Below are 25,526 nucleotides of genomic sequence, written 5' to 3' on the forward strand. Positions count from 1 at the left end.
GAAGAGTATGAGCAGTGAACACCTCAGTGCATCAGGCAGGGCAGCCAGTAGCAATGTAAAATAAATCTTTGTCAATTACTTTGTTAATTTCAAATGCCTTTATATTGGCAATACAGAACAGCCTCTGTCATCAAAGTAGTGGTATTAGTAGCAAGTCTCCCCAACACTACACCATTTACCACTCAAATCTCAGTTTTACATATGTTTTGGAATTTTTTCTCCAAACATCAGTTTATGCGACGGATCCCCTGACCCGTAAAGTGATCTCGCTCACCTACCACAAACTCATCAATAACAAACCCGACCCATTGATACTTCTTCGCCAGCAGTGGGAAACAGAACTGGGATAGCTGGAGGACGACGACTGGCAAGAAGCCATCTCCTCTCCTAGGGAGGTGGCCATCCCAATGCGTTTACGACTTATACAACTGAAAACTTTACATAGAACATATCTGTCAGCACACATACTGGTTAGGATGGGTAGTCGCTCTGATCCTCGTTGTATCAGAATACAAAAACACTGTCTGAAAGCAATTCTCTTCTAGTACTGGAGGCATAGTGAGGCTATAGTTCACACACAGAGGCTGAAACCCTCGATGGAAGATCAAAGACCAGGCCCTTTGAATACTGCAGGGCACATGTGATGGGTACAGAGCATACCCAAAGGCCTCACCCTGCTCCCAGCTTCAGGATGGCATGACTAAGTACATGACTGTATTCACTAAAAGCACAGGTACTCAGCATATGGTATGGCTGAAGACTCTGCCCTGTGATCGGTACCCAAAGAGCATTTTCTTTTGGGGGGGGTGGGGAGGTTTATATAGCGCTAGCCAGACCCAAAGGTATCGGAGTGCTTTACAACATTTGTCAATGACAGTCAAGATAACAAAGAGTGGTACAGTAAACAGTGTTCAAAGGTGGGTCATTGATCGGTATAAGTCATGTAGCATTCGGATGCCGAGTAGTAATGTTCGTGGTAAAAGTAGGGGGGAGTACTGTGTGGGTCAAGAGAAAGATGCTGTAAGGAGTTGTGTCTGAATACTATATTTGTGGGCAATGAGGGAATGGTTACTAAGCACAGGGTGTATGCAAGGGTAATCACTTGTGTTCAGTACCCCATTTCACAGCTGAAGGCCTCTTTGGGAGCTATGGGCATGAGTTTCATGCATGAGATATGTATCCTTAGTCTCCGTCAAAATATAGTCATTAGACATGCTGCAGAGCTACCACAGTGCATGGCCACAAGCGATCATTCAGGACCACTGATGAGAAAAAGGATTTCAGGGCATAGACAGTGAGCTAATGGAAGCCATTAGCCAAAAGACACATTTAGGGGCAGAGGTAAACAATATTTTCTTAAACAGTGAGTAGACTGGACTTCAAAATTACATGTGCAGATAGATGTGGATGGCTTGTAAGTGATCTATAAATGAAGGGATCACAAGGTAGCATTAAAGTGATTTTCAAAGCCACAGTATGCATCTACACCCACCATGTTCAAAATATCACTATTAGCAGATACCCCTCACACTGCCACTCACCTACTGCAGGCCTGCCCTGCTGCTTTTGGAAACGGACTCCAGGAGCCACCAGACCACTGAAGATGCACATATGCTCTGAAGGTCAAGGGGTTCTTTGCCTGGTGTTGTTATTTCTAATATTTTTAAAGATAATACTTGAAAAACTTAAGGACTCCCACAAGTGAATCCCTGAATGAACAAAAGAAGCCACAGGTTAATATGTTTCGGCCAAACCAATAGTTGGAAGTGGACATGTTGCCGCGCAGAAGCTAAAGAGGTCTATCTTTTTTGAGAGAGTCAGCCACAAGTCAGGAAAAAGAAGTCCCAGGCATCCACGTCTTGGAGTCCGGTAGACCATATAGATGTGAACATGTTTACTACACCTGGAAATATCACAGAGACTGACCAAAATGCAGACAGAAAATAGGAATGAAAAGGCCAATGATCTTGGTCTCCGGAGTGACGTAACTAAGGAGGATTTTTAGGTAAAGAAAGGTCCGTCGAAGTGTCAAAATTAGAATTGCCCATTTAACCGCTCGAAGTAGTCAATCAAAAACCAGACTTGATATTGTTTAAAAAATCTATTTGAGTCAACAGATGATGATACAAAATACTTTTGGGAATAGTTGTTTACTCTCCAAAAACTGTTTTGGTCTATTGGTTTGTCTCAAATCTCTCCTCAACGTCATCAACAACATTGGTTAGCGATGGTCTTAGTGACTAGTAACACTCTGTAAAGATTCACAATCATTGAAAGTGTGAGGATAACAGAAAATACCGGCTCACATACCTGTCCGGGCAACAGGAGCTAATCTTGGACTCACTTTTAGACAACAAGATAAAAATTGAGCAAGGGCGCTTACGGTATATTTCTCTTTGTTATATATGTAACTTGGTATTTTATGCAGCCTCCTTCATAGGTCACCTTCTTACCATTGCAACTCACTCTGTTAGACAGTGATCTTAGAGATTTACTTTAAAACGAGTGACTGAGATTTCGTCCCAGAATCTGTTTGTACTCTGTGTGACATAACGCGGATGCCGTTTTTGGGTTAGTAGAACCTGCTGAGTGGATGAACAGTACTTTCCAAGTATCCGCAGTTTGACTAGGATGCATGGGCTGTCCTCTACTCTGCTGTGCTAGGTTGTTACAGCCCCGGTATTGGTCAGTGTCTTGAATGAGCAACTTGGATGTTCTCAGTCTCTTTGATCTTTATGATCATGTAGTCTGACGATCCCCTCAGTGGTGGAGTGAAAGTATTAGTCAGTGTCTGTTGACTGTCAGTGTCTGTAGACTGACAGCCCCCTCAGTGGTGGGGTGAAAGTATTAGTCAGTGTCTGTAGACTGACAGTGTCTGTAGACTGACAGCCCCCTCAGTGGTGGGGTGAAAGTATTAGTCAGTGTCTGTAGACTGACAGTGTCTGTAGACTGTCAGCCCCCTCAGTGGTGGGGTGAAAGCATTAGTCAGTGTCTGTAGACTGACAGTGTCTGTCGACTGGCATTCCCTTCAGTGGTGGGGTTAAAGTATTAGTCAGTGTCTGTAGACTGACAGTCCATCAGTGGTGGAGTGAAATTATTAGTCAGTATCTGTAGACTGACAGTGTCTGTAGACTGACAGTCCCCTCAGTGGTGGAGTGAAAGTATTAGTCAGTGTCTGTAGACTGACAGTGTCTGTAGACTGACAGCCCCCTCAGTGGTGGGGTGAAAGTATTAGTCAGTGTCTGTAGACTGACAGTGTCTGTAGACTGGCATTCCCTTCAGTGGTGGGGTTAAAGTATTAGTCAGTGTCTGTAGACTGACAGTCCCATCAGTGGTGGAGTGAAAGCATTAGTCAGTGTCTGTTTACTGACAGTGTCTGTAGACTGACAGCCCCCTTAGTGGTGGAGTGAAAGTATTAGTCAGTGTCTGTAGACTGACAGTGTCTGTAGACCGACAGCCCCCTCAGTGGTGGGGTGAAAGTTTTAGTCAGTGTCTGTAGACTGGCATTCCCTTCAGTGGTGGGGTTAAAGTATTAGTCAGTGTCTGTAGACTGACAGTCCCATCAGTGGTGGAGTGAAAGCATTAGTCAGTGTCTGTAGACTGACAGTGTCTGTAGACTGACAGTCCCTTCAGTGGTGGGGTGAAATTATTAGTCAGTGTCTGTAGACTGACAGTCCCATCAGTGGTGGAGTGAAATTATTAGTCAGCGTCTGTATACTGACAGTGTCTGTAGACTGACAGTCCCCTCAGTGGTGGAGTGAAAGTATTAGTCAGTGTATGTAGACTGACAGTGTCTGTAGACTGACCACCCCCTCATTGGTGGGGTGAAAGTATTAGTCAGTGTATGTAGACTGACACTGTCTGTAGACTGACAGCCCCCTCAGTGGTGGGATGAAAACATTAGTCAGTGTCTGTATACTGACAGTGTCTGTAGACTGGCATTTCATTCAGTGGTGGGGTTAAAGTATTAGTCAGTGTCTGTAGACTGACAGTCCCATCAGTGGTGGAGTGAAAGCATTAGTCAGTGTCTGTATACTGACAGTGTCTGTAGACTGACAGTCCCTTCAGTGGTGGGGTGAAATTATTAGTCAGTGTCTGTAGACTGACAGTGTCTGTAGACTGACAGTCCCTTCAGTGGTGGCGTGCACGCGCATGAGCAGTTCTCACAAGACGTCTTGCAAGAAGTGCGCACGCAGTTCTCGCAAGATGTACGTCCGACGTAGGGGACATGCAGGAGAGAGGCGGCTAGGAGGAGGAGGGCAGCCCGGGGATGCCGCAGTACAGGTACGTGTGTTTATTTCTTTTTAAATACATTTTAAAATATTTTTTATTAGGGGGGGTGGATGCAGGGAGCGGAACAGAGTTCCACTGAGTTTTTCCCAACTTTGTGGAACTCCGCTTAGTGGCACTACGCTAGCTCTGCCCGTGGTTACTTTTTACCTCCTGGGTAATCTGTTCTGTGGGAGGAGGGGAGAAGGAAGTAAACCGATTGGGTGGGGAAGGAGATGTAACTGCTAGAGGGTTCCCAAATATGATTTTATAACCGTGCTGAAAGGATTTGTATACTGTCTCCTCTTTGTTCCTAAAAGACTGTGGCAGTAAGTTACAGAATTCGGCACTCCTTTCCATCCTTGGTGGCGCTGGTAGTTTGGCTAGGCTTTTAACTGTAGAGAAATGCTCCTTACTAGAGTTTTTTGCCCGTAGGATTTTTGTAGAGAAGTTCTTCCTTTTTTCTTCCATTATCAGTTTCTTATAGTCTGCCAGTGATTGTGCATATTGGATTTTTTTCTTAAGGTCGTGATTTGCTCTCCACTACCTCTCTATCCTTCTACAGACTTGTTTCTGTGCTCTTAGTTTGTTGAACTATGGTTCTGAGGTATTTTTCTGCCTGGTAACAAAGGTCTTCACCTGTGCTAGTGGATCGACGGCAGCTTTAATCCAGGTGGAGAGCCTATGGGCAGCAGTATTGGCGTCAGTGGTAAGGATAGGGACCCTCATAGAGTGAGTGGGTCAATATTCCCCCAATCACAACCTTAAGAAGTGACACAGGGTTTATGTGGTCTCGAGGTGTGCTGATCAGTACTCAATGAGAACCTTATCCCCGTTGCTGTCCTTTCACTTCGTGCCTCCTCTTTTTACCCTTTCCCCCGCTACGCCACAACTCCTGACATGGCCTACCGTGTCCTTGCAGCCGCACACCTGTTGCCCATTGATGAACCAGACTACCAGACGCACTTGTGCTGGTGGTTCTATGAAGAGATCATTTGTTCCTTTTCTCTTTTGTTTTCTATCTTCAATTTTTCTTTGTTGTTCTTCTTGATCAAGTCAAAAATACATTTGCAAAATGTATGTGACTCAATGAAGAAATGGTATTGAAGAACAATGGCTGATTCCACTGTGATTGTCCTGATTACATTGGACTCTGTAAAGTTATGCTGCGCCGCAGAGTGAAGCGGCAACCCCGCCACTAGAATGGACTTTAATACTTCCCAAATGGGTGTTTCCCTGTACCCTGCCTACGCTATTTCGATTTATTGCTATTTTATACCGTCAATGTTCGACTGAATCGTCATGCTAATGTCAATGATGTTACCTTTATAAAACTAGTAAAGACCATTTAAAAAAAAAAATGAGAACATTATAGCTTTATGGTTTGACCATGGGACGGGCAACACTTCTGAGACCTTCACAGATGGATTTGAAGTAAATATGCCATCTAAGGTATGCCCTGCATCGTGGGAAGCATGCTCGATGATCTGTCTCATGGAAAAACAAGCCATGGTATCGACTAGTGAGGTTGTGTCGTGGTCCTCCAGTATTTCTAAATGTTAATTGAAATCTCCTAACACTGTGAAATCTGCTGCATCGAGACTAGATTCTATAGGAGGGCTAACAGCATTCACAAAGGTGGTTCTTGACCTTGGAGGTCTGTATAGAAGAAGGCCCTTAAACGTATAGTTTTTACTTAACGTGATCTGAAACGAATTCGCAGTCTGGGGAGTGACCCGCTGCAGACCCTGAAACTAGAAAATCATCTCTAAATATAATTGCTTGCCCCCCAATCCACTTATCGGCTCGATCTGCTCTAAGAATCGAGTAGCCTGCTGGGATTGCTAAGCCCAACTCTAGATCGGAAGATTCGTCCGCCCAGGTTTCAGTGACGAATGCCAAGTCGAGCTTATATGAGCCCACCATCTCTGCAAATTCTGTATTGTGTTTTGGTAAGGACCATGCTTTAATGAGCATGTAACGCCCTGAACGTCTCAGGATCATTTAACAGACACGATAATGAGGACGCAACCACTTGTGAAGGGTTAGTTATTTTAATGAAGGCAAAAATAATACAAAGAATAAACAAAAGTTATAGTCACTGGAATCCTCCAGGCTAAGTACGTTACCAGCCCACCGCACGGATGGTCCTAACCGTCCTCTGCATATACGCCGATCCCGGCGTATGCCAACAGAGGGCAGAAATGAAATGGCCGACAATGCCAATCGGTAGGCTGTGAGGGGCACGAAGAGTGTTGGGGAGAATCGAGGAGTCAGGGAAACACCCAGCCGGGGTCTCTACCTGAAGGGAGCAGCCGCTCAACCTCTTCCTCAGACTGCACCGGGACGCGGAGTCACCTCCGGGTGATGCGTCACCGATACCCCAATCAAAAGCAAGAAGACTGAACCGAGAGCAGCCGCTCGATCGATCCTGTGGACTTCCGAGTCTGTAACGCGGCAAACACCTCCTGGTGTGCGTTACAGCTGGCAGTCCCTGTATCTCTGGTCGGGCTGGGAGTTACGACTCCAACCAGCAAAAGCGCCACTGCGCTTTGACTCAGCCGAGTCAAAAAGCGAAGCTCAATGGTTGACCGGTAGAGCTTCCGGGTCCTTCACAGGTGACGATGGGGCAAGACACGGCCCAGGGAGTAACGACTCGACCTACCTCCGTTCTTGCCTTACTGGAGCACCACTCCGGAACACTGCTCTTCACGAAGCAGGTACGTCGGTGTAAACACAATATCCGACAGCGTTGTAACTCCCGGTTCCTCCCTTTATAGGGCGTGTTTTCCTTGAGTTATGTAACAGCTCTCCTGTTTACATAAGGGCGTGTTTTCCTTGAGTTATGTAACAGCTCTCCTGTTTACATAAGGGCGTGTTTTCCTTGAGTTATGTAACAGCTCTCCTGTTTACATAAACTCTCAACCGCTAAGCATCCTGGGAGATGTAGTCCGTGTTCGCTGGTTACCGTTTTCTTCCCCTCGCATGACAGGAATTCTTGACAGTACATCCTCCCTCTCAGCGGCTCCCCATGGGTCCAGCGCTGGCAGGAAAACGCCAATGGAACAAGGAGACCAAGCGCGGAGCATGAACCCCTTCAGCCGGTTCCCATGAGTGCTCCTCCGGGCCATAGCCTTTCCACGCAACCAGGTACCACAGCTTCCCCCTGCGCCATTTGGACGCCCGTATGCCCGACACTTCATACTCCACCTCCGACTCCACACATACCGGCCTAGGTGTCCCAGACGGCTTGGAGGGTGCAGGTTTGAGCAATGATACATGAAAGACAGGGTGTATCCGCAATGACTGGGGCAAGCACACCTTCACGTTCACGGGACCCATACACTTGGTAATTCGATAGGGGCCCATGTACTTGGGATGGAACACACTGTTCTTTCGAAACCTCATGTTTCTTGTGGATATCCAGACGTAGTCTCCAGTGCGGTACAGTGGCCCGGGCCTTCTCTTCCTGTCTGCCGCAGCCTTGTATCTTCTCTTGGCCTCTATTAGGACAGCGCTTGAGCGCATCAACGTGTCTTTTATGTGTGCCACCCTGTCCGCTGTGGCGGGAATCCTGTCCTCTCTGAACGGATGTTGAAACGGCAAGAACCTGGGATGTTGGCCATAGTTGCTATAGAACGGAGATGACTGTGTGGAGCTGTGAGTGGCGTTGTTATAGGCTATCTCTGCAACCCATAGCAAGTCGACCCATTCTTCCCTGCCCTGGTCCACAAAACATCGCAGATACTGTTTGAGCGTTTGGTTCAGGCGCTCGGTTTGGCCGTCCGTTTGAGGGTGGTAGCTGGTGGACAGGGCGGTCTTAACATGCAGCGCAGTGCACCAAGTATTCCAGAATTGCGCAGTAAACTGCGACCCCCGGTCCGACACGATCACCCCAGGTAATCCATGCAGTCGTACCACATTCTTTAGAAGTAGAGACGCCAATTCCCCGGCCGTAGGGACTCTCTTGCAAGGGATGAAGTGCCCCATTTTCGTCAAGTAATCCACCACCACCAGTATTGCCGTCATCCCCTGGTCTACCGGTAGGCCCACCACGAAGTCCAGTGATATGCTATCCCATGGTCTATCCGGGGTCGGAAGTGGATGTAAGAGCCCTTGGGTTCGGCCATGGTCGGCCTTCATGGTAGCACACGTAGGACACTCCTGTCCCCACCTCCTGACATCCACTCTCATGGTTGGCCACCAGAAATGCCGTCCCATGCTAGCCACCGTTTTTTCAAAGCCCAAATGACCTGCGCATGGAGAGTCATGGCACCAGATGAATGCTTGTTTCCTTAGCCTAGGCGTGGGTATCAGTAGGCACCTGCCCTTCAGGGGTATCCCGTCCTTCAGCTGCCATTCCCTGTGACTAAGGAGCCACCTCCTCCATGCGAACGACCTGATCCCTCTCTTTATTCCCCTCAGGAAAGTATCCGGTTGGATAACCCCCAATACCATCCTCGGGGAAATGATGGAACGCTCGGTCGCAGGCAATGGTTCCTTAACTGCAGATTGACGGGACAGGGCGTCCGCCTTCCGGTTTTCCGTCCCCGGCTGATATGTGATGCGGAAGTTGAACCCCGCAAAGAAGATCATCCACCGCAGCTGCCTGGGAGAAAGGTGTCTTGTGGCCGTCATGAACTGTAGATTCCGATGGTCCGTGTACACCGATACCACATGTCTTGCCCCCATCAACCAATGCCTCCATTCGGTGAAGGCGTCCTTGATTGCGAGAAGCTCCTTCTCCGCTATATGGTAGTTGCGTTCGGCGTCGTTGAGTTTGCGGGACATGTACGCAACGGGATGAAGCACCCCTGTGTCGTGGTTGCGTTGGGACAAGATAGCCCCCAGCGCCACATCCGAAGCGTCCGCTTCCACCACGTAGGGGAGATCCGGATCGGGGTGAGCCAACACCGGCGCCTTACCAAAGGCGCTTTTCAGGGCCTCAAAGGCTGTGTTCGCTTCAGGGGACCAGACAAACTCCTTGGACTTCCTCAGTAGCTGTGTGATTGGGGCCACCAATCCTGAAAATCCATCTATAAACCGCCTGTAAAAGTTGGCGAAGCCAATGAAACTTTGGACGTCCTTCACGCTTTGGGGCACCGGCCATTCTTTCACCACCTTGATCTTTCGCTCTGCCATCTCCTGCCCCTCTGGACTCAGCATCACTCCGAGGAATTCCACGGACGTGACGTGGAAGTCACACTTGCTGAGTTTACAAAACAGCATGTTTTCCCTCAGCTTTTGGAGCACAGCTTTGACGTGGTGTACGTGCTCCTCCACACTGGACGAGTAGATGAGGATGTCGTCGATATATACGACCACGTAGATATCCAACTCCTCTCTGAATACCTCATTCAAAAAGTACTGAAAGGCTGCCGGGGCGTTGCACAGACCGAACGGCATGACGAGGTACTCAAAAAGGCCGAACCTGGTCTTGAAGGCGGTCTTCCACTCGTCTCCGTCCCTCATGCGCACCAGATGGAATGCCCCTTTCAAATCCAACTTGGTGTAGATACGAGCTTTCTTGACCTGTTCCAGAAGTACACTGATGAGAGGCAAGGGGTACCGATTTTTTATGGTTATCGCATTCAATGCCCTAAAGTCCACACAGGCTCTCAGCTCCCCATTAGCTTTCGGGATGAAGAAGAGTGGCGAGGCGGCCGGAGACTTGGACGGGCGGATGAATCCTAGCTTGAGGAGTTTATCCAGGTACCCCCGGAGATGCACGTTTTCAGGCTCCGTCAGGGCATACAGCCTGCCGCTGGGAACGCTGGCCCCTGGCACCAGGTCGATCTGGCAGTCAAACTGTCTATGTGGTGGTAGCACTTCCGCCTTCACCTCATCAAATACATCCTCAAAACTGTGATAAGCCTGGGGGAGAGCCACATCTTTTTCTGCCGCTTTAGCCACCGTCTGACTCCCGCTCGCATCTGCGTCAAGGGATTCCGTTCTTTTTCCACAATGCAGGATGCAATACGGTGACGTCATTTCGACGCGATGTGTTGGCCAATCCACAGAGGGGTTGTGTTTCTGTAGCCACGGCAATCCCAATATGACGCCATATTGGGGCGCTCGGATGATGTTAAAATCGATTTGTTCCAAATGGTTCCTCCCATATCTCATCGGAAGGACCCCCGTGTGCTGCCCGATGGGCCCCGTCACCAATCGCCTTCCGTCTACAGCATAGACGTCTTCGGGTACAGCTTTGGGAAGAAGCACTAGCCCTAGCCTGCATGCCTCGTTGTGGTCCATAAACATGCCAGTGGCCCCTGAATCCACCATGGCCACAACGGGTATCCACTGGTCATGCACTCCCACGTGCACCGTGAGAAACAGGTGTCGGTGTCCCTTAGTGACCGAGTTGGAAAGTGAAGGGATGGATGAGTGACTCCGAGATGCCCCTTCGTTGGTCTGGGAGTCCTCTAGTTTTCCGCCGGTATGTCCACCACGGCTGTTACCGACCGGTTGGCCCGATAACGTGACGTCTTCGGTTTGGCAGGGCATTCACGTACGTAGTGGCCTTTTTTGCCACAATATAGGCACAATCCTTGTTTACGGCGTGACTCTTTCTCCGTGTCTGTGAGGCTCGCTCGTATTGCGCCGATGTCCATGGGTTCTCCCTTGGATGCGGTGGAAGTTTCAGGACTTCCCACCGTCACATAGGATGGAAGGGATTTTCCTTTTCTCCCATGATCCCCCTTTCTTTCACTTAGCCTATGTTCCAGCCGTAATACCAGGTTGATAAGGCCCTCACATGTCTTGGGTTGAGGGTCAATATGATCCACGGCGTCCTTGAGCTCATCGCACAGCCCTTGATGGAAGAGCGCCGTCTGTTTAGCAACAGGCCACTTGGTTTCCGCAACCAGCCGTCGGAACGCGTTGAGATACTGCACCAGGTCGTTGGATCCCTATCTCAACTCAAGCATTTCACGGTCCGCCGTGTACGAGTCAGCCCTTCTGTCGAATACCTTCAGGAATTCCTCGCGAAAAGCACCCCAATCACATAAGATGGGGTCGTCCCTGCTCACCAGAGGTATGGCCCATTGTGCCGCGTTTCCAGCCAAATAGGAAATAAGGAAAGCCACACGAGCCTGACTCGTGGGGAACGCCTTTGGTTTGCACGATAAATGTAGCGCCACTTGTGTGAGGAATACCTGCACTGTGTTAGGATCCCCACTGTACCTCTCTGGTGTTGCCAAGGGGATGGCTACCGGCATTTCCACTACTACAGCAGGGGTCTGGTTCGTGAGGGAGGTGCTGGGCGAGAGCGGGTCCAATTGGATAGCATCCAGTCTGGCTTTTACATCGGCTGTTTCTTGCCTAGAGGCAGCCACTTCAGCTTGCACGGTCGCTAAAGCAGCCAGCACATCGTCAAGTGTTGCCATGTCTGTTATCGACCGGGAGACAGTTAGTGTTATTAAGGTGGGATATTTTGTAACGCCCTGAACGTCTCAGGATCGTTTAACAGACACGATAATGAGGACGCAACCACTTGTGAAGGGTTAGTTATTTTAATGAAGGCAAAAATAATACAAAGAATAAACAAAAGTTATAGTCACTGGAATCCTCCAGGCTAAGTACGTTACCAGCCCACCGCACGGATGGTCCTAACCGTCCTCTGCATATACGCCGATCCCGGCGTATGCCAACAGAGGGCAGAAATGAAATGGCCGACAATGCCAATCGGTAGGCTGTGAGGGGCACGAAGAGTGTTGGGGAGAATCGAGGAGTCAGGGAAACACCCAGCCGGGGTCTCTACCTGAAGGGAGCAGCCGCTCAACCTCTTCCTCAGACTGCACCGGGACGCGGAGTCACCTCCTGGTGATGCGTCACCGATACCCCAATCAAAAGCAAGAAGACTGAACCGAGAGCAGCCGCTCGATCGATCCTGTGGACTTCCGAGTCTGTAACGCGGCAAACACCTCCTGGTGTGCGTTACAGCTGGCAGTCCCTGTATCTCTGGTCGGGCTGGGAGTTACGACTCCAACCAGCAAAAGCGCCACTGCGCTTTGACTCAGCCGAGTCAAAAAGCGAAGCTTAATGGTTGACCGGTAGAGCTTCCGGGTCCTTCACAGGTGACGATGGGGCAAGACACGGCCCAGGGAGTAACGACTCGACCTACCTCCGTTCTTGCCTTACTGGAGCACCACTCCGGAACACTGCTCTTCACGAAGCAGGTACGTCGGTGTAAACACAATATCCGACAGCGTTGTAACTCCCGGTTCCTCCCTTTATAGGGCGTGTTTTCCTTGAGTTATGTAACAGCTCTCCTGTTTACATAAGGGCGTGTTTTCCTTGAGTTATGTAACAGCTCTCCTGTTTACATAAGGGCGTGTTTTCCTTGAGTTATGTAACAGCTCTCCTGTTTACATAAACTCTCAACCGCTAAGCATCCTGGGAGATATAGTCCGTGTTCGCTGGTTACCGTTTTCTTCCCCTCGCATGACAGGAATTCTTGACAGAGCATACCCCAAAAAAACTTCTTGGCTCCAAGTTGAGAATGTTTATGCGGGGAAGCAGCAGAACTATTTCTGACCTTAGTAAAGCTCAGGTGTAGTTTACACTTGTGTCATTGCCTGTGCTCACTCTGCAGATCTAATAAAGGACAGCTATGTTTTTTTTCTGCCTTAGTTAGAGTCAGTAGTTCATCCCTTGAGTATTTAAGAACCGACCCCACTCCTGGGCAAAAACGGGCAAGGGTTGTGGCACTGGGCACAGTCCAAGCTTGTACGGGCGCAGACAGGCTTGCATTTGGCATGCCGACGGCACGCCCGCTGCGCGCGTCCGCTCCCACATCAGGCTAAATAGGCGGTTGCATCGGGAAACTAGCCCACACACCACCCGGAAATACCTGCTGACGCCAGAAGTGAGGAAGAACGAATGACTGGTCAATACACGCCCTCCGCACAAACGGCACTAGCCACGGTGGAACAGGGCAGAGACCGGAACACCTATACCCAACAGGTAAGCAAGCTCAAAATGCAGCGAGATGAGGAAATAGCCAAAGTGAAAAAAATAAGAGGATACAAGTGTTTAAAAAAAGTTTTAAAACAACAAGGCTCACAATAGTAATAACAGTGAGAGACTTTTAAAATGAAGGTGCAGCAGCCGCGGTAGGGTAGGGTGAAAGTATTAGTCAGTGTCTGTAGACTGACAGACACTTCAGTGGTAGGGTGAAAGTATTAGTCAGTGTATGTAGATTGACAGGGTCTGTAGACTGACAGCCCCCTCAGTGGTGGGGTGAAAGTATTAGTCAGTGTCTGTAGACAGACAATGTCTGTAGACTGACTGTGCCCTCAGTAGTGAGGTGAAAGTAGTAGTTGGGGTCTGCAGGCTGACAGTGTCCTCAGTGGTGATGTGAGAGCATTGCAGAGTATGAAGCCATCTCGTGCGTGGGTCTTGCACAAGTGTTCACACTTTTTAACTAACTGGCAGATTCTTTGTGTAGGGGCTGACCAGTTTCCTTTTCCTATGTGGTGGGGGTGGTGTCTGCACGTATCTTGGAACGTGCTTCAGAGGTCCATCTGAACTGTGCACAGGATTTCAAAAGTAACTGTGCTCTCCTCTGATAGCCAGTGCAGTGCTTTTACAGTAAAGTTTGGCTCTTCTGGCTTGTTCAGTGTAGGAAGGACTCTGCACAGATCTTGCATCTCTGCTAATCAGTTTTTCTGTCGTGGACAGTGGCAGACGTCCAGATGTGACATGACCAGGGTCCTTCTGAACTCTACTAGCTTGGTAGCTGATGTGTCAGAGGAGGTGTATCTGTCAGAGTATGGATATTTAACATCAAGAACCTTTCATCACTTCAGTTATTTGGAGCATGGATTTGTAATTCCAGAATTACACCTAGGATTTGTGCTGTTAACATATAGGTTCAACTGATTTCAGAGCTTTGCGAGACACAAATGGAATTATCTGGCTGTGGACCAACCCAATAGCAGATGCAGAAGAAGTAGTGGCTGAGCCCCAGACACTTTGTGATCTCATGAAGATTCCTGGTTTACAGGATGTTTGTCCTCTGTGTACAAGTAGAGCTACAGGTGTCTGTTTATTAACACGTGCCAGTTTCTAAAAGCAGATAATTAGAGGCAAAAGTACCCCAGGGCAGGAAACATGTGACAGATGACATCTCCAGTGTCATTGCATAAGATCTTAACTTTGACATTACCAATGACACACCTTTCAATACAGCATCATTTCTTCCTTTGGATATGTGTTGTTATTGGTATACGTATTGTGTGGTCTTGGGCATTGTATTAGGGAATGCTGCCCAATGCTATGCAGGTGACCAGCACATAATATCAGGATTCAGGCTAGATGACCATCACCCGGGGGATGGAGGTGCTAGAGAAGGGGTCAATGGAAGCTCTGACAGTCAGGACTGCTAACTCTCGGTGACTCACACCCACTCACTTCCTGGGATTGGGTCATTTACGGATCAGGAGGGATCGGGCCTTATTTATACTCCATAAGAACTTAGGGGCATATCAACAAGGCGGCGCTATAAAATTATCGCTGGTTTTGCGTCCGGTTTCGGAAGAAAAGCGGCGATAATTTTATCGCTTTATCAGCAAGGTCACCCTATTGCGTGAATCCTTGCCTTAACACCCTTTCCCGTAACGCCCAGCTTTGCATCGCTAATGAGATTCCGTCCCAAAATAACTGGAGAAATGTCGCTAACCGACATTTCTCCAATCATCAATGGGCACGCTAACAAGCATAGCGATAAGAAAAGTAGCGCTAACCTTGGTTATCGCTACTTTCCTTACGCCTGCTTTTCCTTTGGCTAAACAATGTTAGCCAATGGGTGGTGGATTATAGGGCTGAGATCACCCAGCCCTATCAACAAGGATATCGCCGTTTCCCATGGAACATCGCTGGAAAACCAGCGATGTTCCATGGAAAACACCGCTATCGCAGGAATAATTATCGCCATTGCGCTATGCGTTGTTAATACAGCGCTTGCATGGCGATAATTATCTGCGATAGCCGGCGATAAAATTACTCACGCTCAGGGCGGCCAGTGATAATTATCGCTGCCGCTTGTTGATATGCCCCTTAGTCCTGTAACTTTGGGTTTCCAATCCGCGCTACAGTTGCACCCGTTTTACATCCTTTCACCTTTTTCCCTTCTAGTCCTCTCAGTTACTGTTAGTTCCTTTCTTTCCTTTGTATAGTTTTTTGTGCTGTCTCTTGTCCCATGTGTTTGTTGTGTCTTACCTGTGAGTGTTCAGCAGCGTTCAGAGGTCTTCTCCATGTTACAGGTCAGCTCATGGCTCATCGCAGCAGCATCTGCTGCTGGAACCGTTAAAACTTGTTTCAGTTGTCATATGTTCCCTGCTGCTCAGCAGGTATGATTGTGACTATTATATGCCCCCTGTCTTCCAGCTGATCAGATGTACCTATTGCCATAACATCCAGACAGAGTGGTGCCATCTTTTGACGAAACCTTGGAGAGTGCATTCCCACCCAGGACCTCTTTCTCTCACTTCCTTCCCTGTTTCTCCCCTGAATTGTGTATCATCAGCCCAAATATTCAGGGCAGACAGGGGCTTTCAGCGGGGCCTGCATTCCCGATGATTCCCTAAGCCTTAGCATTATTACTGTTGTCATCTCAAAATGAACATGCACTCTCCTATTCTTGGGTGACCATACCTCCATTAAGGAGACATTTAAGGCTGGTTCAGAGTTATGAAACCCCCCTATGCACTGGGCTGCCGAAAGTGCGTAGAGAGCTTAGTGTGAAAAGAAGAAAGGAGGTGTTACCCAATGGCCAACTACTATTACGTCCCATGATCTACCCCAATTAAAAAACATGCATATCCAGCAATTGGCCACAAATACCCATTTACTGAAATATCTCCCCATCTTGCAATTCATATCTAATTACAGAACCTGCATGCCTGGTCTTTTCCTTTAGGAGAGCAACCATTACAAATAATACACTGCTGTAATCCAACAATGGAATCAACCCCACATTATCACCCCCCCCCTTCTTTGAAATGTAACATTCTGAACCTTCAAAACTGGTGCATTTTACTACAAATCGCAAGTTTGGATCTTTTTTATCAAGCCTACTACATCCACCTTCCTCTCTTACCCACCACATGCCCCCACCATCCCCCACCCCAAGCAGCAGTGAGTCACCTTTCCACCCACACCTGACATGGTTCCCTACCCCTGAAACTACTGGCACCATGACACTGTGCCAAGACCCGTCTCCTCGGACCCCCGCCGCCTTACATATAACACAACAGTAATATGGGTGACATCTGCTAAATGCCAATAGGCAAACAGTTGATCAACAGAATCCTAATGTCTGCATACTCCAAATGGTCACTATGCATTAGGCATCATACCATGTGATTAAGATTTGTTGGACATATGCTGTAAGAGCTCCTGTGCCTCTGAAACCTTACAGAATAAATGAAATTGCCCTTTTACCAACACCATCAATTCAGATTGCTGCACAATCATTGCCTGAGCACCCTGAGCTTCGAGCAAATAAAGCATTTTCACAAGTTCTTTAAGATGTCTAGCTGCAGAGACATGTCAGGATAAATACAGAAAAGAAGCACTTCTGGCGTAGTGAACTGTCTTTGTCTGATTGCCTTAGTTAACACTTTCTCTTTAATACGATAGTCCCCAAAGTTTACCAATACTGTACGTGAAAATTTTGATTAGGGGGCACCTGTGCCAGCACACGATGAGCTCTAGTAAATGTCAAGTCCCTGGAGTACTCTGAAAAAATATGGGTTTTTATAAAGGAATTCACCCATTGGAGAGTTTGTTGGCCCTCACGTCCCTCTGGGACCCCAACAATGCAGAAATTAGTGCACCAAGAGGGATTTTCCAAATCTTCTTACTTGTTTTCTAACATGAACTTTTGTTTATGAAACGTCTCAACATCTTTCTGCATCATGGGGACCTGGTTCTTAAGCTCCGAAATCCTAAACTCAGCTTCTTTTAAACTCTCTGGAATCTGAGCCACGATATCCTCAATCTTGGAGAGCCTAGCATGGAGAGCTGCAATTTCTACAGTTTGAGATGCTTTGAGGTCCCTAATCCCGTCCAGAAAAAGATTAAGCATATTTTAGCATCCCATTGCATAATGAGTGTCTTGCCCCCCTGTTGCGGGTTCTCATGCCTCATGCAACTGTTCTGGCACTGATTCGCTTTGCTCCCTCCTACATTCCGAGTTGGCCCCCTTGATATCTTCAGGTAACTTCAGGTAAGGATAATGTCAGAGAATTCTGTGAAGCAGGTAACAGTAATTGAGAAGTGCCAACTTCACTCCTGGCTGGCATAACAGAGATTGGAGGAGGGAAATGTGGGGCTATGAACTGAAGGCCTGCACAACAGTCGGCCCCAGCACTAATACCAATTTGTTTTTTCAGAAATAGAGATGTGGATGTGACATCATGTAATGCTGTCATCCTTCTTTAATTTTGTCTTATTGTTGTAGAGACCTTCTTGTTCTTCACATGTTTCTCTCTCTCTTCACAGCCTCTTTTCTTGCAAGGAATTCATGGCTGACTGTCTTTCTGTCTTCAACAGGACTGCTGGCTCTGAACCTAAAAGAGAATACAATTCCAAAACCAACCTTATCAACCTCGAGAGCACATGTGGAAAGTACACTGTCAAGGACGGTCTTCCATTGTGAGTACAATATGTCTGTTGGGAGTGCTCAGGGATTAACCAGTGAAGGGAGGACATCTTCTTTAAGTAGTGTCATTTGTATCTGGTGCTCATGGTTTGCAATAACAGAGAAGGATGAAATAGCCCTAATACTAATGTCTGCTAGTTGTGATGCGCAGACATTGCCCAGGGATGGTTGGACCTTTGCTATGAGTACTGTCTAATATGACTGCTCAAGCCTTCCAAGCTAAAAGAGGGACGCCTGTTAGGAATCCAGTCTGTAACTGCTGTGGCATTGCACAGCGAAGGAATGACTTCTGCTGCAGGTATTGTCTGCAATTTCTGAGAGATTCAACATTGCACAGTTAAGGAACAGCTACTCCTATGAGTAAGAGTTTCAACATTGCACAGTAAACATTTGAGTACCTTGTACAGTGAAGGATTGTGTGCCCTATATGAGCAATGGTTGTCTCATGTGAGACCTTCAATATTAAACAGTGAAGCCCAGGGTACCCTCTATGAATATGAATGCTGTCTGTCTCATGTGAGAAACTACACAGTGAAGGATTAGCTACCCTGAGTGAGCCTTGTCTGTCTTATATGAGACACCATGGGGTAAGTAAGACCTTGAAAATTAAGCCAAGACTATAGCTGTATGCGTGGAAAAGTAAAGTTGTAGGGAGGTGTGGGAGGCCTGCAAGATGCTACGCGCAGGTAGAATGGTGGCTGAATTCGGCAGCACTGAATTCAGGCCCGTAAAGCTCTTGAATTCTGTGCCACCAGTGGAAAAGTGATACTGGTCATTTTCTCTGTATCACATTTTCTCAAAACTTTTGCCCTCACCCGTCATCATGCTCAATGAAAAACCAAATGCAGTACTCACTTGCTTACTCATCTGGCCTTCATCATTGGTATTCCCTGCATGTCATTTGATAAAAATGAGAGGATACTATGATAAGGAACAAGTGGCACTTTAACTAAGAGCTCACACGGCCAGCGGGTCACAGCAGCAATGTCCAAGCATTGCCATGGCTGAATGCTGAGGTGGGTGGAAGGAGAATATGACTGACATTTGAAAAAACCAGTGGATGAAGAGGAATGACCAAGCACAAAGATCTCAATAAATTGATGCTATGAGAAAGGATCATGGGCTTGTAGATGTGAACACACACCTGCAAGCAATAGTAATTTACAATACATCCTTTGGGGCTCCACAATCCTCCACAGCTGGCCCGCCATGAAGCACTGATGAATTCAGACATGATGCAAGGAGTCAGCCACCTGCCAGATTGAACCTTGCGTCACTTCTTACTACATCTTCCTGCCTGGACTGTTAGCAGCTTCTCATCATCAGACTCCTCTGGAAAAATAACAGCTTCAGGTCGCAACAAATCCACTTCACATTAAAACAAAATCACCTGAGGTTACAACATCATCACTTTAAGGTACAACAAAAAGCCCCCATAGCTTAGAACCCGAGATTCATGTCACTCCTGAAAGAAGATAGCTTTAGGGCAGAGTATTCCTCCTAATGCCTAATGCTGGGTTCTTTAATTAGAGGTGGTTAAGAGGTTGGCTGGGGAGGCATCTGATCATCGAACACTCAAAAATCAATGTAGCTTGCAATTGGCAAAGGAGATACCTTCCCCTGCATTGTATCGTTCATAGAGTCACATGCTTGAATCATCTACCGTCATTGGGTGGGAGACCTACAGTAACTTTACAGTGGCGATAGAAGTCACTGCCTGCTTGAAATGCCCAAAAACAATGTCACAACCCATTCACCTCTCTCGAAAAGACCTGAAATGCAGCCAGTGAGATGAGAGTCCACCATCTGGTAGCTCCCAGATTTGATCATGGGGAACCTTTACCTGGGTTGGAGAACAAGACTAGTAATTGGTTAGCTATTCTGAATTGTTTAGTTCTGTCCAGATAGAATTTATGACATCTTCGTACATCCAGTTAAAGTCACATTTTTTGTGCTGCATCACAATGGCTTTAGAAAAAAAGCCTTTCAGACTATGGGCTTGCTGAGGTAAAAATCTGCAGAGACCTTGGGTACAAATTGTGGATTATTCAATGAAGTGACATTATCTTTGGATGACTGCAGGTAAGCCTTGTGATTTAAATTCCTGATTCTCCCTGACTCATCTTGTTGAAGTGACAGCCAATAGTAGATCTATGTGAGGTATTTTTATATGAACTTTGTGAATTTCCTCAAATGGACTTCTCATTAGTTGTGAAAGGCTGTGTTGAGTTCTCTCTTCAGTGGAAGATTCCAGACAGTGGGAAAGCTCTTAGGAGACTCTTCAAAAATTCTCAGATAACTCTTTGTGACGATAATGATAGTTGTCCTGGAAATTGTCTATATCCTGATATGTCAGCAAGAACTTATATAGAAGTGTGCTTTAGGGCTAAGTAAGTCAGCTCTAATAATAAGGTTAATATTTAAGGAGGGCGGTATTATGAATGGATGTAGATCTTTGAAAGAGCACCAACCAGAGAACCTCTTTTGTTTTGATGAGTAGGACTTATTTGAAGAGATTGCCCTTGTTTGCGCTAGGATATTTCTGCAGTCATCCGGGGAAGTCTAAGGTTTGGATTTCATTGAATTCAGAAGCTAAACCAAAAATGCTAAACCTTCTGTGTGTTGATGTAGGATCTGCTTTTGGCACTTGGAGGTTTGTGTCACAAAGGTGACAGAAATTGTCTCAATATGTTTATTTACAATTTACTTTCCAGGGCAAAAGATTTTTTGTGCTAGAAAGTCACCTGCAAACAATGCAAAACAGCGCCTAGCACTGCTTTACATTACATCAAGGGGGTGTCCATGAACAAGTAACACCGTTTTGACACTGGCATTAATGAGGAGAAATGCATTTATTTCTCCATACGTTTCTGACTTTGCATATGTGCTGCACTGTACAGAACATTTAAAAACTAGGAAAAATTTAAAAGTTAGCCTAAGCAAAGTATTTTGTCCTGGAAGAATAACCTTTAAGTAGAAAAAGTATGTTAGACTTGACGCAGACGCTTTTGCACTAATGTGTGTGGTGCTGACAGCCGAAATGCGCACAAGCGCTGGGAGGTTAGCAGAACAGCACCATATCTCTGTAAATGTGGTGTTGTCCTGTTCTCTCACACAGCACAATGTAACACAGCACTTTTAGTTGCTGTGCTGCATTGCAAGACATTATAGTAAATATACCTCTTGGATAGCAGATGTAGCTGTGACCCCAGTGTAATAGGAGGTTGTCCGCTAGAAATAGAAGGTCTATGAACTATAATGGTCTCGCTCATGTTAGAGTAATCAATATCATCCTGCAAGGATCTCCTACATTTTGACAATTTCTCTGTGAATTGGAGAAAAAAGGTAAATACGTATGCAAATGTCCTGAACCATGAAAAAATGAATTCCTCCATGAGCCTGCCTGTAGGTGCCTGCTTGCATCATACACCTTTCTTGTTTATTTGCATAGCAAACAGGTCGATCTTTGGTTTTCCCCATGAACTGATTAGGTTCTTGAGAGCACTGTTGTTCAGCTTCCACTTGTTGCAATCTTGCATCATTCTCCTGAGATACTCTGCCGGATAATTTTCCACCTCTGGCAATCAATGTGCTGTTGTATGGCCCAGCACCAAAGGTCTTGTGCTCCTGAGCAGAGAACCTGGAACCTTGAGCCTCCCTAGTTGTTTACATAAAACATTGACGTGGTGTGACGAAGAAGCGACTGCAGGGCTTTCTCGAGAGATGTTAACGATAGCACATTTTTATGGGGTCTCTCCTCTTGTGTGGACCAAACAGCACTTGCTTACACTTCTTGCCCTCTTGAAGTTGGGCAACCTATCCTTGCATCGAAGCATCTGAGGTACTACGAAGTGTGACTGAGGGAGAAATGATAGGCCTGTTCCCATCGATTCTTTTGCAGACATCGACCATGGGACGGCTTCTTTCACTCTGGACATGGCTTTAACATGGTCACTGAAAGCGAATGTTGCCTGAGCCCATTGCTTGTACAACTCTTCTTTAATTAATCACATTCCCAATCTACACAATGGGACTAGGCATATACAGGACGACATCATGCTGAGAAAATGTTTTAGAAAGTGGTTTGATGTGCCATTATTTCTGAGAGGGTAGTTTGACTTGGCGTTGGTTTGCTGGTTGTTTTGTTAATGCCTGGCGAGAAGCTTCTCTGTCCTGCGAAGGATATACTTTTTCCTTGCTCTTATCCGAGAGCACCCAGAGCCTGGATTGTTCATGATGGTTGCATTAATAATTTGTCCATGTTTGGTGCGGGTCCTAACTTGTTGAAGAGCTTGGTACAGGCTCGGGCTGAGTTTCTTATGGAGTGTGTAGATGAACTTTTGACCAAGCAGCTGTCCTAGTACAGCAACATCTGGTGCCCTAAGCTTCGAATATGAGCTGCGTCTGGTAAATCATCTGGGTGCTAATCTGAGGCCAAAAGGGAGTACACAGAATTGATAATGGTATCGGAGGAATGGTTGATGTTTGTCCTATATGAACGTGTGCATCTTTGAGTTCTAGTGATGCCATATACTCGTCTGAATTCGCGTTTTCTGAGAAAGACATTAAAAAGGCAGAAGCCTAGAATGGGTTTCAATTCTCTTGATGTCTTATTTAATAAGAAGATTTTCTAGTATAACCCTACTCTTTGATGTTCTGCCAGGATTGGCTTGATAGGTCCATTCTATAGCTTGATGAGAATCTCGGTTTTTAGTAGAAGCAGATAACCGTGCTTGACCTTGGATGGCAGGTTTCGAGAAAAGCACTGAAGGAACTCCAAGGTGCATCCATATTGGATGATATCTAATGTCTGCTGTCATTATTTCCCAATCATTGTTGGAAACCGAGATTCTGCAGTTTACAGAGTCAGAACTCCTGGAGATGTGGGCATGGCAGCCAGTGTCAAGCACTCATCGATGATTGTATCATGTGCCTTGTTTTTGGATGGAGGCTTGCTTTAAGTCTGGGCTGGTGGTGGCCCATATAGCTGCTGCTGATGTGATCCATAGTGTTAGTGGTACTGCCACTGTGGTTGGTATGAAGGGTATATATATATGAATTATCAGTGCCCCTGTATGGTTGGGCTCTGTCTCTGTCTCCATGAAAGTGGTAAGGTCATCTCTACTGTAAGGCTCTGAGAGACATGGCTGTGACTTTGTCTTCTCTGACACTTTGGAGCACATCATCAAAGTGCTTCACAAATAATAACTCTCTGCTAAAGGAGATGTCTAAAATTTTATACTTTACCTTCATAATACTTCTTCTCCAACTAGTTGTCGAAATCCTAGATTAATGACTTCTATCTTTGAGCCAATGAGCAATGCAGACGCTTGTCCCCTTTTATGCAACATTGCCCTCCCTTCCTGTTTTCTGCCTTCTGATAAGAAATCCAGACATGGTGCTATGTCCGACCACATCTGGCGCCCATTACTGCCCAACATTGCGAAAGAGTTGGCTGCTCTAATGGACATAGCTGCCATATAGGAAACCCTCTTGCTGAAGGCATCCATTCTGGTCCTTCTCTGTCAAGCGGAGCGGTACATTGTGTTCTGGGAATTCTAGATTTTTTATGTGCTGCCTACATGACAGAAACTGAATCACAAATTGCCCTACAGTCTTTTCGCTTTCGCTCCAGCTTCCTATTGTAACACATATTCTCTGATCCCCATGGGTTCCAATGCATCCTAGGGGTGAGGACATGGTAAGTCTCTTTAAAGTAGGCACCATTTCTCACCATCCTCGGATAAGGCGGTAAGCCAAGAGAGCTACCTATTTGGGAGCCTCATACCCCACAACCACGCGCAGCAAAGATTTCCCATAAGTATCCAGGGAGGGTGATATTGGGGAAAGTTACTTCTCTTACTAGGTTGTGGTACGATCAACCCATTTTCAAAATGCACAACCATTGGCCAAGCCAATGGGTGTGGCCATGGCAAGTTGATGTGATGGCAATTTTTTCATTGCACATTTGCCATTTTTTAAAAAGAAAACATGACAGCTCCTAAACGTGGCAGCCAGATTCTTGCAGGAAACCATTGTGGACACTAATAGGCCTAGTGCTCACCCGGTACCACTGGATCTTTGGAAAGGGAATCATTTGCCTTCAACACCCACACTTGTTCCCTTCACATAGCTAGCTTATAACTGCACAATCAGCACCTTATTTACCCACTTTGGCTTGTCATCGGTTCTTGCTTTGGGTTCTTCCCTAGATCCAATGCTGTTTTAAGCGCATGTTCCTGTCTGCTTTCTCCTTACTTTTGTATACTGAAAGCAAATTATCTGCTCTTCTCAGTTGGTTCCTCCCCTTAGACATTACTACAGGGAAGAGACTGTAGTCACTGGGATCAGGTGATGAGGCTCTGTAAGTCAGTGCTCAGATCTCATTAGAATGTGAAGCCCGTGTGGCCCTGTCATTAGCGCCTGTTAACTGTGGATGCTTCGCGATTGAAAGCGCCCACAGATTGGTGCTGTCGGCGGTGAGTAAGAAATGATGCTAGAGCAGAAGTTTGGATTCTTATAAGGGAGTTGTTTGTGGGTGACAGAGTGGATGTAGGAGGGCCATTTACTTTGGAACAGAAGGGTTTTTGAGGTAATGGATTTAGGAGGACAGTCATAAATGTGTTATTTCTCTCAGTTCTGAAAATTGAGTTATTTTTGAATTTATGGAAGATTATATGTAAGAGGGTTGTGAGGATGTGTTATAAAAGTAATAACCTTTGAACGGGAAACTAACTTAGAAAGTTGATAATGTACCATGAATCATTTTGATAGCTGTTGTCTGGACGATTCTCGGATCTGACTTGGGATGTGACTTGAGTTTGAATAAACTAGTCAACAATAATCCAATGCTGTTGAGCTCACAGTCCACATATTCTTGTGCATGCCAACATTGTGACTTGCTTCTGTCTCTTACAAAGGAATCCAATGGGACGAACAGGATTAAGAGGGGTCGGAAGCCTAAGGTGGTATGGACCAAACCACTGTCTACACCCAGTGCTGACACAGTAAGTTCTGAGATCTTCTCAGTCCCCCTCTTTGACGAGGCTTCAACGGCAATTGAGAATTATTCTGCTATGGAGCACTGTGGGAGGCATGTTATGCTCTGTACAACACTGTTATGAAGAGTACCGTGTAGGTTTTCCATCATTAGTTTCATCCCTTGATCACTTGACTCTAAATAAATCCCTTTATCAGGTCTTCAGATCCTTTAACCATCTGTGCCAGATTTATCAAAGGTGGGTTTCCATTGTGAGATGTTATTGCAAATGGCTGTTTTGGGGTTTAGAGCTTTTACTCTAGGCAAGAGACCAAATCCATGGTGAATGTGAGGCTGGTCTGTTGTGAAGATGCCTTGCAAATACTTGAAATATTGACATGTGATTGATGTGATGTCCGTGACTCCATGTAATAGAATTCACTTTTGCATACGTTGACACCTGCTCTCGGACATGCTGACTGCTTTCCTTCTCATTCCAGCTGGAAGAAAAACAACAATGGCTCCATTAGTAGAAAGGACATGAAGAAGGTGCTTGAGGTACTGGTGGTGAAACGTGTTGGATCAGAACGCTGGGGTCTGCCAGGGGTA

At 46.5% G+C, this 25,526-nt stretch overlaps 1 protein-coding gene across 6 annotated transcripts in view; it reads left to right on the forward strand.

Moving 5' to 3' along the window:
- LOC146808458 (transient receptor potential cation channel subfamily M member 2-like) overlaps positions 1–25,526 on the forward strand; it is a 729,321-nt gene that overhangs the window by 618,626 nt on the left and 85,169 nt on the right. For all 6 annotated transcript variants that reach the window (XM_085623568.1, XM_085623566.1, XM_085623567.1 and 3 more), the window contains exons 29-31: positions 17,830–17,931; positions 24,859–24,945; positions 25,418–25,523. In XM_085623568.1, the coding sequence (XP_085479694.1) occupies positions 17,830–17,931; positions 24,859–24,945; positions 25,418–25,523 (295 nt within the window). The remainder of the gene's footprint in view (positions 1–17,829; positions 17,932–24,858; positions 24,946–25,417; positions 25,524–25,526) is intronic.

The sequence above is a fragment of the Triturus cristatus genome, chromosome 8, assembly GCF_964204655.1.
Source record: "Triturus cristatus chromosome 8, aTriCri1.1, whole genome shotgun sequence".
Lineage (NCBI taxonomy): Eukaryota > Metazoa > Chordata > Amphibia > Caudata > Salamandridae > Triturus > Triturus cristatus.